This window comes from Rhinolophus sinicus, chromosome 17 (assembly GCF_057876585.1).
Source record: "Rhinolophus sinicus isolate RSI-liver-muscle chromosome 17, RSI-T2T, whole genome shotgun sequence".
Lineage (NCBI taxonomy): Eukaryota > Metazoa > Chordata > Mammalia > Chiroptera > Rhinolophidae > Rhinolophus > Rhinolophus sinicus.
The window spans coordinates 187,878,120-187,896,638 of NC_142517.1; the positions used below are offsets into that span (position 1 = coordinate 187,878,120).

At 36.7% G+C, this 18,519-nt stretch overlaps 1 protein-coding gene across 4 annotated transcripts in view; it reads left to right on the forward strand.

Moving 5' to 3' along the window:
- ADAM23 (ADAM metallopeptidase domain 23) overlaps nt 1-18,519 on the forward strand; it is a 155,641-nt gene that overhangs the window by 109,171 nt on the left and 27,951 nt on the right. For all 4 annotated transcript variants that reach the window (XM_019726899.3, XM_074340983.2, XM_019726901.3 and 1 more), the window contains exons 18-24: nt 733-813; nt 6,910-6,960; nt 7,662-7,725; nt 9,290-9,395; nt 12,061-12,180; nt 13,742-13,910; nt 15,870-15,981. In XM_019726899.3, coding sequence (XP_019582458.2) covers nt 733-813; nt 6,910-6,960; nt 7,662-7,725; nt 9,290-9,395; nt 12,061-12,180; nt 13,742-13,910; nt 15,870-15,981 — 703 coding nt within the window. The remainder of the gene's footprint in view (nt 1-732; nt 814-6,909; nt 6,961-7,661; nt 7,726-9,289; nt 9,396-12,060; nt 12,181-13,741; nt 13,911-15,869; nt 15,982-18,519) is intronic.

The following is an 18,519-nucleotide window of genomic DNA, read 5'->3' on the forward strand; positions in this document are numbered from 1 at the left end:
ATAGAGACCTCTAGTTAACTTTTGAAAGCCATTTTTTAAATCTTCCCTTTCCTCATCTATAAAACCTCTAATATTCCTTTTAACTATAAAATCCCATGATTTGATTATTTGATTCAATACCAATGGGTATTATGCATTATGGTATTCTAGAAGATTCTAGCTTAGTGCCCTATGTCCCTTACCAGATTATAAATTGCTCAAGAAGAGTGGGCTCTTTGCTTCCTCTTGTACCTTTCCCCATTCAGACAAACAAAAGGCCTTGTATACCGTAGCCATTCTACTGGTGTTGCTGAAGGGAACCACTGAAATTTATTGTGTGTATTTAGCTAAAGCAAGATTAATATCCAAGCTCATAAGTAAATTTGTGAACATTGGGTGTGTACGTCAATCTTCAGGAAGATCTTAAATGCTTATATTTTAGTGATTTGCTCTTTTGTCTTAAGCCACACTATTGTTTTTTATTTATATAATTGCTATCACATTCTTTTCTAAAAATAATACTCCAAGACGGTGGGTTTTAAAATCTAAACATCTACTGCCTTGGTTAGTTTTCATATTTACTATAGAGAATGGTATCTGGCTTTGTCTCTATTCTGCAACTATCTTGCTAATTCATAAGAAGAGTTTGGTGATGGTTATGAGAAAGTATCATAATTTTTGGTGAATATGAGAATGCTAACTCTTTGAAATTTTAATTAGTACTGGCTCCTTATATTGAATTTTCATTTGCAGTTTCAGCCACGAGGGTATGACTGTCGGGAGGCTGTGAATGGGTGCGATATTACCGAATATTGTACCGGAGACTCTGGCCAGGTATGGCAAACACAGTTCTAGCTAATATGTTTTCCTTGTAAATATGGATTTAAGGCTTCAGTTTGGATTACATGTGTGAATATACTTTGGTTCCTTTGGTTTTTGTTTTGTTTTGTTTTCCAGTAATTTCTAGCTCTCTACCATGCCTTTAAGAACATTTGCTGTAGTTTTTTTGGGCCAAAATCTCTTTTTCTTCCAAGTTTCCTTTCCATAATTAGTTCTTTGCATATCGTTTATACCCAACTCGTTGATTTTTCTTTCCTGGTCCACACATCTAAAACACCAGTGAAACACTAATGTGCTGTTTTCAAATAATTTAAAGCCACAAAACCCTTTCTTTTAACAACATTTTGGGTGGAAGCCCAACGTGGCAAGCAGGGAACAAGTAGGAATGCTCTGGTTGAAGTGGAATTGGGAGCAGAAGGCCTTTCTCAACTCTGTTGCCATCTCCCTTCCACTTACACAGCTCTGGCTTCATGGCCCATACGCTTTGTTCTTCACATTAAAATGATCACATTAAAAAATCATTACAACATTATAACGAATGTTGCCTTCCAGCATTCCTTCTTTATATACTTCTTATGCTTTAAAGGCTCATATCATGTTATTCTAAGTCTTTGTCATTCAAATGAACATTTGTTGAGCACCTGCTATAGATCAGGCATGGCTGTGGGTGTGGGGATACAGTAGGGACCAAGATGGACAAGTCCTTGCTCTTCGTGAACTTACACTCTACTGGGTGGAGAAATGGAAACAAGTGAGCAAAAATATCAGGTGGTGGCCAGTGCTAAGCATAAAATAAGGCGATGTGAAGAAAATGATGGGGTGAGGAGCTTTCAGTGGGGTGATCAGGTATATTTTCCTGGAGGAGTTGGCATTTAAGTAGAAACACAAAAAGAAGGAGCTAGTCAGGAAACAGTGAATATAGAAATTCGGCTCCTTCAAGAGATGGACTGAAAGCAGGGATAGCTGGAGAGCAGTGGAAATGATTGAGAAGTCAGGAATCAGGACAGGTAGGAACTTGGGAAGAATTTTGGATTTCATTCTACCTTCATTTTCATTCTGACAGTACTTCAAAAGCATTTTCCCAGACTATTGCACATTTGTTTTATAAACATCCTTTTTATGATTACATGAGAGTCTGTCATGGGTATTTATCAGTTGACTTCTATGTCCAGTGGCAGCTATTTAGATCATTGGCAGTTTTTTATTATTATAATTAATAGGCAGTGAATATCTTTATGACTTTTAAGAGTGTTTCATGTTTGGGGTTAGCTGCTTAGGATAAGTTCCCAGGAGTGGAGTTATCTATTGCCAAGTATTGTGATTTCCAAGGGGCTCCCAATAAATAGAGTGCAGATGGAGGTCAAAATATCATTTTTATTATTGAAAATGGCCAAGTTAGAAGTAATAGCTTAGTGTGAGGGCTAAATGGGCATCTTTATAGATCCCAGATTCAGGCTGTAGCAGCAGGTTGTTGACCAAGTTGGGTCTGCAGTGACCTCTCAGGGCAGAGGTGGGCCCTTGCTTTGTATGTCATGGAGGGGAAGGAGAGAGTATGACTTATGTGAGTAGGCAAGAGAAGAATGGCAGAACTGAGCCAGAATGCTGACTTACTCTCCCCAAATTTATCAGTCAAGCAAGCGAGCATTCTATGTGCCTGGGGAAGAAATGAGGAAAGTTGCAGAAAGTAGTTGGAGTTACACTGAGTTCTCTTCACTGGACGGAAACAAGAGGAGAGGGAAAGAAAGGGTCCTAATGAACTTTTTGGAAACTTCTTGATGTATATCATTTGAGGCTCAGTTCAAATGGACCCTTGTAAAGATATGGTACAGCAAAATATGTTCAGACTATTCTTTTGTGATTTTTATGCATGTCTCTTATATTTAAATACCATGTTGCCCCCAAAATAAAACCTAGCTGGACCATCAGCTCTAATGCGTCTTTTGGAGCAAAAATTAGTATAAGACCTGGTATTATATTATATTATATTATATTATATTATATTATATTATATTTATTATATTATATTATATTATACCTGGCCTGATATTATAGTAAAATAAGACCCAGTCTTATAATAAAATAAGACTGGGTCTTATATTAATTTTTGATCCAAAGGACACATTAGAGCTGGTTGTCCGGCTAGGTCTTATTTTTGGGGAGACCCCGTATGTAAATAGGTTTCTTTGCAATTTTCTTATAGTGGCAAAGTGTAAGAATTGTTGACTCCGTGTCTTATGACAAGTATATTAATTCCTGATACACTGTTTCACTATATGTTTTAGTTTTGTAGAATAACACTATTTTTATACCCATCATATATTGTTTTGGTTTTGTGTATCTAGCTCTTTTAGAAGTTTAGCTTTTCCATTTCAACCTTTAACTGCTGAATTTCCACAGTATTTACTGGAAATAAGCTTCTATAATGAGGGCTCTGTGTTCAAACTAATATTCTATTTTCTAAATTTAAAAACTGTTCTTTTTATTTCATATGTCTAAGGTAAAAATTGTACTTTTAAATTTCTCAGTGGCATATAAGAATAGCATTTTTTTTTTGGTAGTAATTTCTTTATATGACCAGAATGAACCTGAAATAAATAATTGGAGTAGAGGGAGTTAAAATCCCCCAAAATTCTTCTGCTTTGTAAGAGGCAGTGAATTTTGAATTTAATTGATATTTAAAATGATTAAGGAAATTTGATCTCTGAGAATCAGTACAATTGGCAATATTTTGACATGATCTCTTTTATCTCTTATGTTTTTTGCTTAATTTTGATAATAACATTTACTGATACCTTCGAGCTACTTTTTAAACTCACAATTGATATAGAATAAACAATGCTTTTGCAACTGCGAGAACTCCTTGGCAAACAATACTAGACGATATAACACAGATATTTCTGAAAGATGTGGGAAATGTTTCTTTGTTAGCACTATGAAACATGTGATCTAAATGGATAGTATAACAGTTTAAATAAGCCCATTTAAATGCTATTGCACTGTTGGAGCCAGCCTCCAGTGAACCTTCTTGTACAGCATAAAACTGGGGCGTGGCATGACATTTAGAGACTGAATCCTGAGCTGTACTCACAGGAAGAATAAAATACACAGATTTATGGTTCTTCCATTTGCGATATCTCCAGAGAATCTAAGACATTCCATAATTTCCCTTGTTAAACGTGTCAAAGATAAGCAACTGGCTTTTATTAGCTTAAACTAAAAGTAGATTGATTAGAAATCTTGCATGTAGCTATGACAGTTTACAGCAAGGGTTTTTTTTTGTTTTTTTTTTTCATTAGTAAAGAATTCTGTAAGTTTTTTTCTATTGAAACACCACACAAGTCAAAGATGACAAATTAATTTTAGACCCTGACATGCCTATTCTGGTAGCAACAGTTCTTCGGCATTTTTGTTCAGTATGGTTGTATTCATCTTGGAGTAAGTGAATAATTACTGTTAGTTGATTAGTAAGATAATGATTATGTTTTGAGTGGATTTAGATGCGTGAAAGAGGCCATAGGAGCTCTGTTTTTGTGCAGTTGGCCCCGTACACCAGGTTTCAGTGCTGATAATTACATCCTTTGAATAGTCATCATCAGGTTGAATGAAAAGCTGTGGTCAATAAAAGCTTATATGAGAGTTAGTTATTCTTTGGAAAGACATCGAACCAAAGCAATTTTTCTCAATATGCTCCTGAGTAAGTTACTGCTTCTTAGCAATTCTAAATTGGTTCTGTTACCTTTCTATAATGAACTTGATAAACAGCTTGGTAGGTGCAGAATAGAATAACTTAATTGTATCTGTATGGGTCACTCATGTATTTTCTCAGCCAGCCTGTAGTATCTGGGCATCTTCCAATACTCAGTAATAATTGAGCCTGCTTTTGTTCTAGGTGCTAGGGAGGCACCAGGGAACAAAACACAAAACCCCTGTATGGAGATTTTCTGTACAGAGCTCACATTAGGATGGAACAATAGACACATAAAAAAGTAAAATACAGTAAGTCCTCAGTTAATGTTGTTGATAGGTTCCCAGAAACTGTGACTTTAAGTTTAACAACATATAACAAAACCAGTTTTACCATAGGCTAATTGACATGAACAAAAGTTAAGTTCCTATGGCCTATTTCTTGTCACAAAAACATCACTGAACTTGTAAATAAAGACCCTAAACACTTCTAATATTAAACATTGAAATAAATGTAAACTATATAGACATTTAGGAAAGATGAATAAAAGCAAGTAAGAGCATTCTTTCCCAACCCGCTTATTCCAGTTCAGCGTCACAGGTGGCCAGAGCCTGTCCCAACCTGGTCATGCAAAGAGGGAACCCTTCCCTACAGGACACCCCTCCATCCAGGGCGCACTCACATCCACCTCCTACACTCACTAAGACTGAAACAGTTAGACATGCCAGTCACTCACGTGTACATCTTTGGGATGTGGGAAGAAACCAGAGTCCCCAGAGAAAAAACCACACAGACGTGGGGAGAACCTGCAAACTCCACACAGACAATGGGCCTTGCTGAAATCAGTTGTTGTTGTTTTTTTCTTTCTCATGAATGTTATAACAAAACAATGTTATTTGAGGCCCTGCTATATATGAATTGTTGGTTGTTGATAAGTGCTATGGAGAAGAAAAAAGAAAACCTGGGAACAGGGAACAGAGAATGCCAGCATGCAGGAGTTACAGTTTTGAAGCGCATGGTTAGAGAAGGCTTCGCTGAGATGCTGATATTGGAGCAAAGCCAAGAAGGTGAGAGAGCAAGCCATGCAGACATCTGGAGGGAAGATGGATGGAAGAGCCAGAGCAAAGGCCATGGGGTGGCAGTACGCCTGGCACATTCACATAGAGTGAGACCAGTCAGGGCAGGGAGCAGGAACGAGGTCAGGGAGATGAAAGGGTTGGGGGCAGCAAAGGAGCAGATTGTGTTGGACTTTGAAGGCCAGTGAGTAAACTGGGAAGCTACTGAGCAGAGGGGTGCCATGGTCTGGTTTACATTCTTAAAGGAATACTCTGGTAGCTCCATCAACTGTAAGGTGACTGGGGTGGAAGCAGGAGAATCAGGTGCATAATCCAGGTGAGAGAGATGGTGATGGGTTGGACCAGTGGTAGCAGTGGAGATGGAGAAAAGTGGTCAGATAGTGATTATATTTTGAAGGTAGAGCTATCAGGATTTTTTGACAGACTAGAAAGACAGTGTGGGAGAAACAGAGGATGATTCTGTGGTTTGTGGCCTGAATAATTGGAAGAGTGGAACCGTCTTACTGAGGAGGTGAAATGCAAGAGGGAGGCCCTGAGTGCATATTGCTGTTTCTTAGTCAGTTGCCATACCTGTGTTTTTCGTTTTACCTCTTTTCAAATTTTTGAACATTGTAGCAGAGCCTTTGAGTAGAACTTTTTTTTTTTTAATAGCTCTCTTAAATGTGGTAATTGAAATGCACAGAGAGTAAACATTTTAACTTAATTTGTTTAGGGTAATTTTGGGGGGAAATGAAGTGTACTTTTAAACAATTATTTGGTAAATAAACCTGAAAAAAGAAATATCCATCACCTCAGGATTGTTCTAGTAACAAGTGTGTGGTTTGAGAGGTCGGAAATGTAATGGAGAATCACTGAGTCCAAAGCCAGGATATTTCTTCTTTTTAAGTAATATGCCCTATAGGTGAGCTCCGTGGGTGTCAAATGTAGACTTGACATTTTTCTCAGAGCTAAGCTGGTCTTGTAAATTAGTTCCTGAACGTGTCTACTCACTCCTCCAGAGCAAGCTGATTCATTTCCTTCATTGTTCATTTTTTAATCCCTTCTACTTTTAACTCTAGTAAGCAAGTGAGTGTAAGTTATTATTCTAGTCCACCTCATGGAAAACAGAAACATAAAAAGCACCCACTGCATGGACCTAATTTATTTGTTTTTACCAATAATAGTAGAATTAATTTAGATAACCTACTTAAGGAGTTACTCATGTTTTTCTCAACATTGCTAATTATATATTCACCACGCTTGCATTTTTGTTTTTTGCATTTTTATATATTGTGCACATACCTGAGGGTACTTATGCTGAACATTAACTAAAAAGATGATATTTTTCAGTGCCCACCAAATCTTCATAAGCAAGATGGATATGCATGCAATCAAAATCAGGTATGCTAGGCTATACATTTTAAATGTAATTTTAAAAGGATTAGTTTGTGGGGGTTTTTCTTTTGATTAAATGTAATTTTGAAGGGAAATCACAATTCAGAATGACAGTAAATTATTGCAGTGATCTTCTAATTCAGAGTTGCTTCACGTCAGACCAAATATTAAATATATTGTATTTAACGGGTGGTAAACTGTTCAGATTGAGGACAAAGCAACAGCCTACTGGCTGAAGAATTAGGAATCTAATTTATTGAGTTGTTCCTATCTTTCAATATCAGTCCGTTTATTATGGAAATATATGAAAATCTGTTATAACGAGTTTCTTCCCCCCCCCCCCCGAATCCATGTTATAACCTAACCATTCACATACAAAAGAAGCAAAGAATCATTTTGGTATCACCCAAAGAAATATACCAATTTTTGTTTACCATAAAATTTAAATTGTCTGATGATTTGTTTGGATTTAAAGAGCTGTACTATGAGGTCTGTTCTGAGTTTTAGATTTTAACTGTTATTCTCATGCTTCTTTTAAGATGTTTGTGATTCTTATTTTTACTGTGCAAATTATTAGAGTATGGGATGAAAAAAAAACAAACCCAAAAACTTTATCTAAACAAAGAAAAGGAGACCTTGCAGTAAAAATATGGTGGGAAGCGGAACTGGCTCCATGTGCGTCATGACACGTGTGTTCCTGTCCTCAGGGCCGCTGCTACAATGGGGAGTGCAAGACCCGGGATAACCAGTGTCAGTACATCTGGGGAACAAGTAGGTTGCGTTTTCCTGCTAGATGGTTCAACACTGGTTTCTCTTCATATTGTTCTTCTCTGCCAGTCTTGCTGAAAGAAAAGTACAGCGTGGAGCGATTTTTTTTCTTTTTTTTTTTTTTAATTCAGAAGAGGGTGAGATAACGAGAACTGTGACTATTAGTCACCCAACCACAGGTAACAACTGCTGAAGCTGGGGACTTGTTATCAGAACCGAACAGTGTCCTCTGGTGCTTATGGCTGTCAGAAAAGGGGTGTTACATCCACTTGCAAAGATTGAATTGAGTGTAGCGGTCGTGTTCATTATCCAGCCACTTGGTGTAATTTACTTTGTGTCTTGGATTTAACATTTGCCCCGCAAGTTAGCTTTCTGTTCTTTAACCCCAGGAAAGTACCAGCCCTTATTTTTTAAATTCTGTAATTTACTATCCTCAGTTTGAAGTGAAGAAATACAGGTACTTCCCGAAGTGCAGAGAGAGATAGATTCGGGTACATGGTTATGATTCTCAGTATGTTCCCTAAATTTTTTTTTTAATGTATTTTTTTAAGAGACATTTATTTTTTATTTTTTATTGGGGAATATTGGGGAACAGTGTGTTTCTCCAGGGCCCATCAGCTTCAAGTCATTGTCCTTCAATCTAGTTGTGGAGGGTGCAGCTCAGCTCCAAGTCTAGTCACTGTTTTCAGTCTTAGTTGCAGGGGGCACAGCTCACTGGCCCATGTGAGAATCGAACCGGCAACCCTGTTGTTCAGTGCCGTGCTCTAACCCACTGAGCCATCCGGCCGCCTCCCTCAAATGTTAATGCACATGTTATTTTCCTGACATTTACAGTGCCTCGCCAGTGAACTTCAGCTCTTGAGGGCCAGACCAGAAGAGAGAAATGGGTCTGCCTTGCTGCCTGGGCCTTGGTCACCCCCAAAGGAAGAGAAAGCACACAATAGGAGAATAGAGCCCCTGCACAAGCGATTTTTCAGTGTTTGATAAATATCATGTAACTGAAGATTTACTTTTGGTGCTTCAGTTTTGGCAGAGTAAAGATAATAGAGACATACTTGTCTTTTAAGAGGTTTAAATATCAAAACCTATGTGCCAACATAAAATCTTAATTGACTAAAACTTTATGGTATCTCTTAATATTAAATAAAACAGGACTAAGAATGTTTATTAGTTTTCTATGTGTCACTTCACTAATTTCTGCTGATGATCATTCCTACTTCACACCTTTAAACCCACCAACAAGAATTGGGAATACATCTGTTTCTCAAGTTAGTAAAAGCAGTGGTGTGTTGGAGCTGTCTTGTATTAGCTTGCGAGAGCCAACTGTTAAATCTTCCGGAATTTTAGAAGCCAGTTGACATTACATTGATACTTTGAAATTAGTCATGTAGTACCCCATGGAAATTTACATAATGGTATTTACACCATGGAAATTGGTAAATGCTGCAAATTGGGATTTTATTTTATTTTTGGAGAAACTAGTTGTTAAATGTTTACCAGTGCACTACTGGTTATGGATAACAAAGAGAACTGAAATAGATTTTCTTCTCTTGCTCGTCTTCAAAAGAGGCTTCAGGGTCTGACAAGTTCTGTTATGAAAAGCTGAATACAGAAGGCACGGAGAAGGGAAACTGTGGCAAGGATGGTGACCGGTGGATCCAGTGCAGCAAACAGTGAGTGGTCAGCTTGGAGCCTAATGAATGGACTTGGAAGCCCTGATTCAAATGTGAAATGGGCATAAAATACATGTTACCAATTTTTTAATAAATGTGTAGCTATTTCAAATTTTACAGTATGCATGTAGAAAATAAATTAGTGTATCTAGAGGCAAATGACCATGGACTAAACTTTGTCTATGGCACAGACTCACACCATTTCTGTAAAATTCAGAAAATTTCTCACATGCTATATTTTACTTGATGCTTGTTTTGAAGAGATACTTTGCCAAGGTATTACAAATTAATATTAGGTTTTAATTTTCTATTGTTGCTAGAAGATATGGTCTATACATGTACTAGTATATACAGAGTTCTATAAGCTAAATAGGGACCATTCAAAGTGACATTACGTATATTTTTGATAATTTTACAAGTGCAGCACCATTTGATTTAATTCAACATCTAATATCTATAACGGAGATTTATTTTTCTCTCTATAAAGCATCTAGTTAGAACATATGGGAGGCATCTTTACGAAGGAAATGAGATATTTTCAGAGCTCATCGGTGACATTTTGAGGACAGTTAAAATTGTGATTTAATGATTTATTAAAGTTAACTCAATGACTTGGATCTATGGGACCATTAAGTTACAGACCAAAGCTCTGTTTTCCCTCCATAGTAATGAGGACTCTTCTCCCAATTTTGAAGCAGAGCAAGGATTTAAGGGAAGTTTTAATTTCTCTAGTTAATGGTTTCTATATTGCACTTTATGAAGCTTTGCAGTTCTGTCTAGGCTTTGATGATGAGTGGCAACAAATCATTAGGGGACCACCATAATTTCTTTAAAATTAACCCAAAATAGAGCACAGAGTTTCTCACCTGATGTCTCATGAATGACGTTCCAGGTGTTCTGCAGTGTTCAGTCCTTGAGGTGCCAGGGAATAGGAGAAGATGGGTCCTACATTTGTCAAAAGTCCATGGGATCAGAGGCCTCTGGGTTTGGTTAGGTTCATTCATTAACTCCTAGACAAATCTGATTATTTTTCTGTGTCTCTTGTGACGTCAAAAAGTTTGGGAGGCATTTCATCAGATCATTGTAAAAGATAGCTTTTGAATGTTTGGTAATAGAACATACAACAACCAACAAGATAAAGAAAATCAATGTGTGTTCTCTGAAACTTTAAAAAATTTGTGAAATATAATATATAAACAGAAAAGTGAATAATACACAAGCATACATTTTACCAAATAATTATGAAGTGAACTTCCATGTAACTTCTACCTGCATCAAGAAATAGAACATTGAGGTATCTCAGAAAATTATGCTCCCCCGTCATAGTGCCCCCATCTCTCTCCTGGAGGTGCTGTCATTTGGTCAGTCACTTTCTTGCTTTTCTTTAGCTTTACTGCCTAACTTTTCATCTCTAGATGACATATTTTGCCAAAAGTTTTGGTAACTTTATATAAAAGGAATCATACTTCCTATATTATTTTGTATTTTGCTTCTCATTGTAAGAGTCTTCTAGGATGTGGGCAACTGTCCATTTTTTTGTTCATTTGTTTTACTTTCATTCCCATTCCCATACCACGATTTGTTTCTTCATTCTATGTTGATTGACATTTAGATTGTCTCCATGTGTTGGCCATTAGGAACAATACTGCTGTCAACATTCTTTACACGTAACTTAGTGCACATTTGGACGTTTTTCTAAAGCCTGTACCTAGAAGAAAAAATGCTAAGTCATAGGTGATGTATATTTTTGGTGCTACCAGATGACGTCACACTGTTTTTTCAAAATGGTTGTATTAGTAAACCCTACCAGCAGTACTATGTATATGAGAATTTTGTTGTACTATATTCTCACCAACGCTTGGTGTTATCAGACTTTTCACTTTTTCTTTTCTGGTGGGTGTGAACTGGTATATTAATGTGGTTTTAATTCGCACTTCCCTGATTAAAAATGAAATTTAGTACATTGTCATGCTTTTATTGGACATGGATTTCCTTTTTTGTGATGTGCCACTTCAATTCACTGCCCATTTTTTTTTAAGAGTTTGTTCTTTACTTCACAAAGAGGCTAAAGATGCCCTTATGGTGGATGAGTCATGTAACAGTGTCACCGAGGACCCAGATGATTTCTGCCCCTTTGCTCTGTAATCCTTTGCATATTGAGTTTTTATCCTTATGCTGTGAACTCACAGTTGCACCATAGATGCAAAGGTTCCATATTCAAACGCAGGAAGCAGGGGTAGGAGCAAAGCGTCTTCTCCCTGTCAGACTCTAACCTTTTATCCAGAAAGCAGAATTCTCCCCACCAACTTCCTAGCTGGCTTTTTCTCACTTCTGAACGCCCAGAGGCCACTTTTAGCTCCAGGAAGATGAGCAGGAGGGATGGCTAGGAAAGTGGATGGTACGGAATGGAAGTTCATGGCTAACTTTGACACCAGTCATGACCATCTTTCAGTGCTGGGCAGTGGGCTATGCCAAACAAAAATGTGATCCTGTTAGTAAAGAAGGAGGGGATCATAGCCAACCAATAATATCTGGACAAACGTATTTGTTTACAAAGAAAGAGACTATTGAATATATATGGACTGAATAGTTTTGAATAGTGGTTTTTTTGAGCTTAATTCCTCCTGTCTTGTTCTATTTTTTTTTTTTTTTTTAACATGTTTAGTGATGTGTTCTGTGGATTTTTACTCTGTACCAATCTTACTCGGGCTCCACGTATTGGTCAACTTCAGGGTGAGATCATCCCAACTTCCTTCTACCATCAAGGCCGAGTGATTGACTGCAGGTAACATTAATGTTGAAAAACCTAATGAATCATGAGAATCACAAATTTAGAAAAATCAAGGGAGTTTTTTTCTATTTCTCACAAGAGGAATGCTGAGATTTTATTATCACCTTTCATGTTGAGTCACTTAATAAACAAAGTTGTATTTTTGAACAAATGCAAAGTGTATTTGTTCAAAAATTGTACCAGTTGTTAGTAGTGAGGCATTCTTTGTAATTATAGTTTTAAGAGTAGAATTATGTTATCTGTTTTGACCCATGATTAAAGCTTTGAGCATTGGAATATGTCACTATTTGAACACTGTGTGTTTTATTTTTTGTGACAAAAAAAATGTTTAAGCTTTACTTCATGTAGCATGTATCTAGTTTAGAAGATGGTTTAATAAATATCCAATCACATATAGAAAATATTTATTAAAATGTTATTTATAGCTGTAGGCAAACATTTGAAATCCAATTATTGGTGAGTACTGGGGGCAGAAAGTATGAGGCTTATTTTTTAAGCCAGGGAGTCATACTATGTTCCAAATAATCATTGTTCCCTTCAAGTCATAAGTCTAAGATGCTATACTCTCATTCAAATGGTACTGTAGTTGATCAAAACACTTTTGTAATTCCCCCTACAGAATTGCCTTCAGCATCTTCAATCCTTTATCCTTAGTATTTCCCAAGTAGCAAACCTTCATCTTATGTGAGTGAATGTAAGATTTGGAAACATCCAAAAGTAATTTTCAACAAAATTTAGTAAATGGATTGGGTAACCAAATTGGATAATGCTGGCTTGGTGAAATGATTGCTGTTTATCTAAATGGTTCTAAAGGCAACTCTAACAGGGGCTTAGACAATAAGATCCTTCCTGGGATAAATTTATAGTCTTCAAATATAGTTTGATGGACACAAGCTTCCTTTGAATATGTAAGTTGTCACATGTCATTAGATATAACAGTCTGGTTAGGTTAAATTGTTGTATTCTAAACTGGAGTATTTGTAAAATTTTCAGCAAGATACTCTATTAGTAATTATAGTATTGATTATTATACAAGTTCAAGTTGTTCCTAACTTTGAAATTTTAGGAGTAAATATCCATAAAGAAGAACCACTTAATTTTTTAAATCATGAATAATCCAATCCTCTAAAGTAATAATAATAATTTATTTGTTCTTTTTGCTCAACATCTGCCTTTTTGTACCATGACACACCTGAAAGCCTTGGAGAGCTATGATAAAATTGCTTCTCTTGTTCTTGTACAAACATCTCTCCCTAGTCTTAATGTTGGTCTTGACAACAAGTGAAGATTTAGAATACGCTTTGTGCAGATGACATTTTTTTTCCTGATGACGTGCGGTGTAATAACGTCAAGGAAAGGTAGTTTCTTTTATCATGCTCTTTTCTTAAGGGGAGGTGGGGAAAAGGGGGAAAGGAAGAGAAAAGTGGAGAGATGCTAGGAGAAATCCATGTCCCTAGCAGCCTCTTCAGTGTCATGAAGAGCAAGGCTCATTCAGGTTGACATTTTATTTCTAAGTGTGGTGCTAATGATTGTATGAATATGTTTCTCCTTTTAGTGGTGCTCATGTGGTTTTAGATGATGACACAGATGTGGGCTATGTGGAAGATGGGACGCCATGTGGCCCATCTATGATGTGTTTAGATCGGAAGTGCCTACAGATTCAGGCCCTCAATATGAGCAGCTGCCCACTCGATTCCAAGGGTAAAGTCTGTTCAGGCCATGGGGTAAGTAGGCATCCATGTTTCAGTTCAAAGCGTCCTCCATAGTCCTCAAAGTTCATAGTGGTGAGACTTCCAGTTCAGCTGCCAATATCTGGGCACTGACTATGATAATTTTCTTAGTAGTCTTACCTGCCAACAATAACATCCATAGGTATTGATATGGTGTATTTTTGTTGTTTCTTTTATCACTGGGTGTTTGTATTCACCACATTCTCTAGATATAGCTTGATGTCTAAGGAGTTGGAAAAAAATTGATATGATGCCTGAAGGAACTGTGTAGACGCACTGTGATTACTTTCTAGCGTTCAAAATAACTTACACCCTCTCAGTAATTCCCTTTCAGCTACTCAGCATGCATACTGAGTTCTGTGTACAAGATCACATCGGACTGGAAGTTGGATCAGTGATACCATTCACATGCTTAAAGTTCTGTGGTGATGCTTGCATCATTGCCAGCCATAGAAAAGATACTCCCTTTTCCTACATATATCTTTAATTCTGTGAAAAAAGTGTTTGGGCAGACATTTCCTGGCAAACCTAGGCTTAAAATCTCAAAAAAAATCTTAATAAGTATTTAAATTGGGCTTAGTAAAGGAAAGATATTTCAAAATTTGTACAGACAGACCTCAGAAATGGATAAAAGAGACATGAGGAAACTGAGAGCAAAGATGCTGGAATGAAGGTAAAAATACCACCAAATATAGGTAGCTAAGCAGGTGATATGGGATAGAACAAGGTATAAAGGCGTAAGAAGTGTATGTGCAATGACTGTATTATAGTTCCAGGTTTGGTTGAATCATAGGCTCGCAAGGGAGGCTGTAAACCCTAATGAGCAAGAGCATGGATTTAGGCTATAAAGAATCCTGAGTTTGAATCCTGGCTCTGCTTCTTGCTATCCCACTGACTGGGCAAGTCAGTTAACCTCTCTCATCCATCACGGTGCTAGTGGAAGGATAAATGAGATGCTATACCTAAAACACTTAGTTTAGCATAGGTACTTAGCACAGCGTAAATGTTCAGTAATTGCTACGCTAAAATAAAAGCACTGGGCAGAAACTTGCCGTTATGCTTTATAAACATTATAAAACTTAATACACAAAAGGGCCCTTGATACTCTACTATCCCTCTCACTTTTTTCGTTAAAAAAGGTCAAATACAGTCTTGTTAATCGTAATCAAAGTATTATAACATTTCAGCTTAAAAAGCTTCTTATACCAATAAGCTTCAGTCAATTTTATTATCTCTAATAATCTGCCCCTGAATGTATTTCACAGGCAGCGAAAGGTTTAAACTACTTTGTCTCTAGTTTGCCGATGGTTATTTATTTCATCTAAATTACAAATCCATTACAGCATGCTGCTGGGTCTCCAGAGGAAGAGAGAGGAGACAGAGATCACTCTAGTAGGGTCTTCAGGCTGGCTGACTGAGAGAAGAGATACCATGGCAGGGAGGGGAAGTGGGAGGGGTGCTTTTTTGGTAGGGAAAGTACCACCAAATGAATTTGGTGTTGAGCATGGAGAGGTAATGAGCAATGCATTGGTGATGTATGTCTCCTGATCTTTAATCTCTGACAGTGCCTCTTGAACCTAATATCTATGAATTCCTTGAATTAAGCATATATGTTTCTAAAGTATGCTCCTAGAAACAACTACTTCAGAAAAAAACTGCATTGTCAGACGTTTGTGTACATAAATAATATCAACATGAATAATTAACATTTAATTTTAAAATGTCTTCCTTTTAACCTTTATTTTTTTTTATAATTAACTGAAAAAAACACCATTCGATTTTGACCCATACGTGACTTCCCCTTGTCTAGTACTCAGAACTGAGGAAGAGTTTTAAAAAATTCCACATTGTTTTTAAAGTTGTTTGCCTGGCCCCATGTCTCTTTTACATTTATCACCAGTATTCTACAAAGTGCAGTGAACATGTTCCGTCTCTGTTCTTTGTTCTTCACAGGTGTGTAGCAATGAAGCCACCTGCATTTGCGATTCCACCTGGGCTGGGACAGACTGCAGTATCCGGGATCCAGTTAAGAACCGTCAGCCCCCCAAGGATGAAGGACCCAAGGGTTTGTGTGATTTCAGTTTCAATTCCTAGTATATTGAATTTATTGGTACTCTTCCAATGGCACCAATATGACAACTTAACAGATTGAAAGGAGACACAGAAGACTATCTCTTTTTGCCATTAAAATGTATAATTCATGTTACTGTAGAATTAACGATTCTAGTATATCATATTGAAAAAAATGTTTGAATTACTCCTTAGTCTAGAACTGAGATTAGGAAGAAGTAAGTGTACCAATTTGCTTTCTTCCAGTTTTTTTCCTTTCCTTTAAACTTCATTCTTTTTTCATAATCACAAATGTTAATCATTTTATCGTTTGTCTAAACTTTGTCAGTTTTCTAATAGATAAATCTTTTCGGCTGACATGAGACTCTGATCATTCCTCAATTCTTGAAAAGTGAAATACATGGAAGTTAGAGTCTTCCATATTGTGTTTTTTAATACACTTTTGGTTAGTAAGTAGTTGGAGTTTTTCACAAAACTTTGTTTAAAGAAAACATGAAAGATCTGGACCTGTGGTATAATTAGCCATTAGAAGCAAAGAAACTAGAATTTTAGAATTAGAAGGCATCTCAGTGGCCAACTATACTGCCGCCCTCATTTTGCAGATGAGAATGCCCAGGCGCTGAGGTCAAGTGACATCCTCTAGTTACCTGGGTAACCAGTGGCAGGGCTGGGAACAGGACCCCAGTGCTGGCTCCTTCTCTTCTGTTACATAACGCTGTAATGTAGTCTATGTCATCGTGAAAATAGTAATCACTTTGTTATTATTCTCCCCATTCCCAACCCCCGATATGATTTTTAAAGATCAAGAAAAGTCATTCATTGCAATAGGCTTATGGTAGCACCTATAGCATTTGTCTGTACTTGAGAAACCAGGAGTCACCAGAGCAAATGGTGGATTCCAATGACACTGTACCTCAGGTTCTTCTTTCTCATGGTACTGCAAACAGTATTTTATAAATAACTGTTGTGCTTTTTTCCTGGAGGTAGGAAAAGTAACATATAGAAATAGTGCCATTTTGGTCTCCTCAGTTTTGGATGAAAGCTCATTTAAACTCTCTAAACTTCAGTATTGTCCCTATGGGAACATATGACTTCAAAAGCCTATGGAACTCTATAGTCCTCAATTCCTGAAGAGATTGAGGCTGATTCGCGTGCATGCTTAGTGTTCACTAGTAGTGGGTGTGTTAAAACCCTTCATACTTTTGCTTGATATGTCCATGATATTAACATTCTATAAGAATTATAATCACACCCTCACTCCATTTCTGTCCTCCTATTTCTAAAAAAGGAACCAATTCCACTGTTACATGTAGTCTTTTGATACTTTAAAACTGGAACAAAAAAAGGCTTGGATCCACCTTCAGAAGTTAGATTGAGAGAAGATTTAGGTTCCGACAAGAGAAGCAGAAGTTCCTTTTTTCCCAGATTTTCTCTCTGTGACGTATCTGTGAACCTCGTAAAGACCTAGATGTTATTTCCTCAAGGGGTGTATGAAGATACATGAACAGATGAGCAGAAATAAATGGGCTTAGACTCTGCCTTGTTTCATTAGCTAGAGTAAGGGACTATTAATTGTCTGACTCTATCTATTCCTCATTCCTACACCCACCCAGGCCTAGAAAACTTACTTGGAGGCATGAACAGCTATATTCTAGAGAAGAAGATATTCACAGCTATCTTTTTTTGTTGTTGTTTGTTTTGCTTTCTCCCTATTTCATATGGTACTATCCTACATTATTTTTAAAGATAGCCTTTTTGATCCTTCAAGTAGTACATGTTTATTGTAGGAAATTCTGAAGTACAGAAAAGATTAAAAAGAAAATAAAAATCACCCTTAATCCCACAACTCAGAGGTGGTCAATATACACATTCTGGTATATTTCATTCCTGTTGTATTTTTTCCCCATTCTTAATGAAGACACTGGAGGCATTAGAGTAAGGGTAACCATTGGTTCAAAAATTGTTAAAATCCTCATGATCTTTAATAATCTTGATTAAAATTTTAAAAGCCATAAATTGATATTAGCAAAGAGCAGTTCTTATTGTTAATTATTAGATTTCCAGAAAAGTCAAGAAATTTTAGCATAACTCAATAATAGCTTTATCTTTATTTATTTATATCTTTTCAGTCTCTATAGAAAAATCTGTTAACATACTAGTAAAATGAGAAACAACAGAAATCAAAGCTTTAATACTGTGTTGTAAGTTTTATGACTTTATTTTTGATACTCTGGTTAAAAGAAGATGATGAGAGAGAAACTATTTTTATAGTTTTTATACAGATAGCAAATTTTTATTGACTATTTACTATTCAAAAGCACATTCTTGGCACATAGTAGGCACTCAATAAATATTATATCCTTTCCCTTTGGGAATATGTAAAGGAAATGAAATGCTTCATATTAGTGCTGATTTTCGGTTTACCACTATTCATATATTGTATTACCTTGCTGAAGAGGACAAGGTAATGAACTCAAGATATCGAAACAATTGGTACTTTCTTGATTGTGAGTTCAGCAGCTGTGTGAGGAGC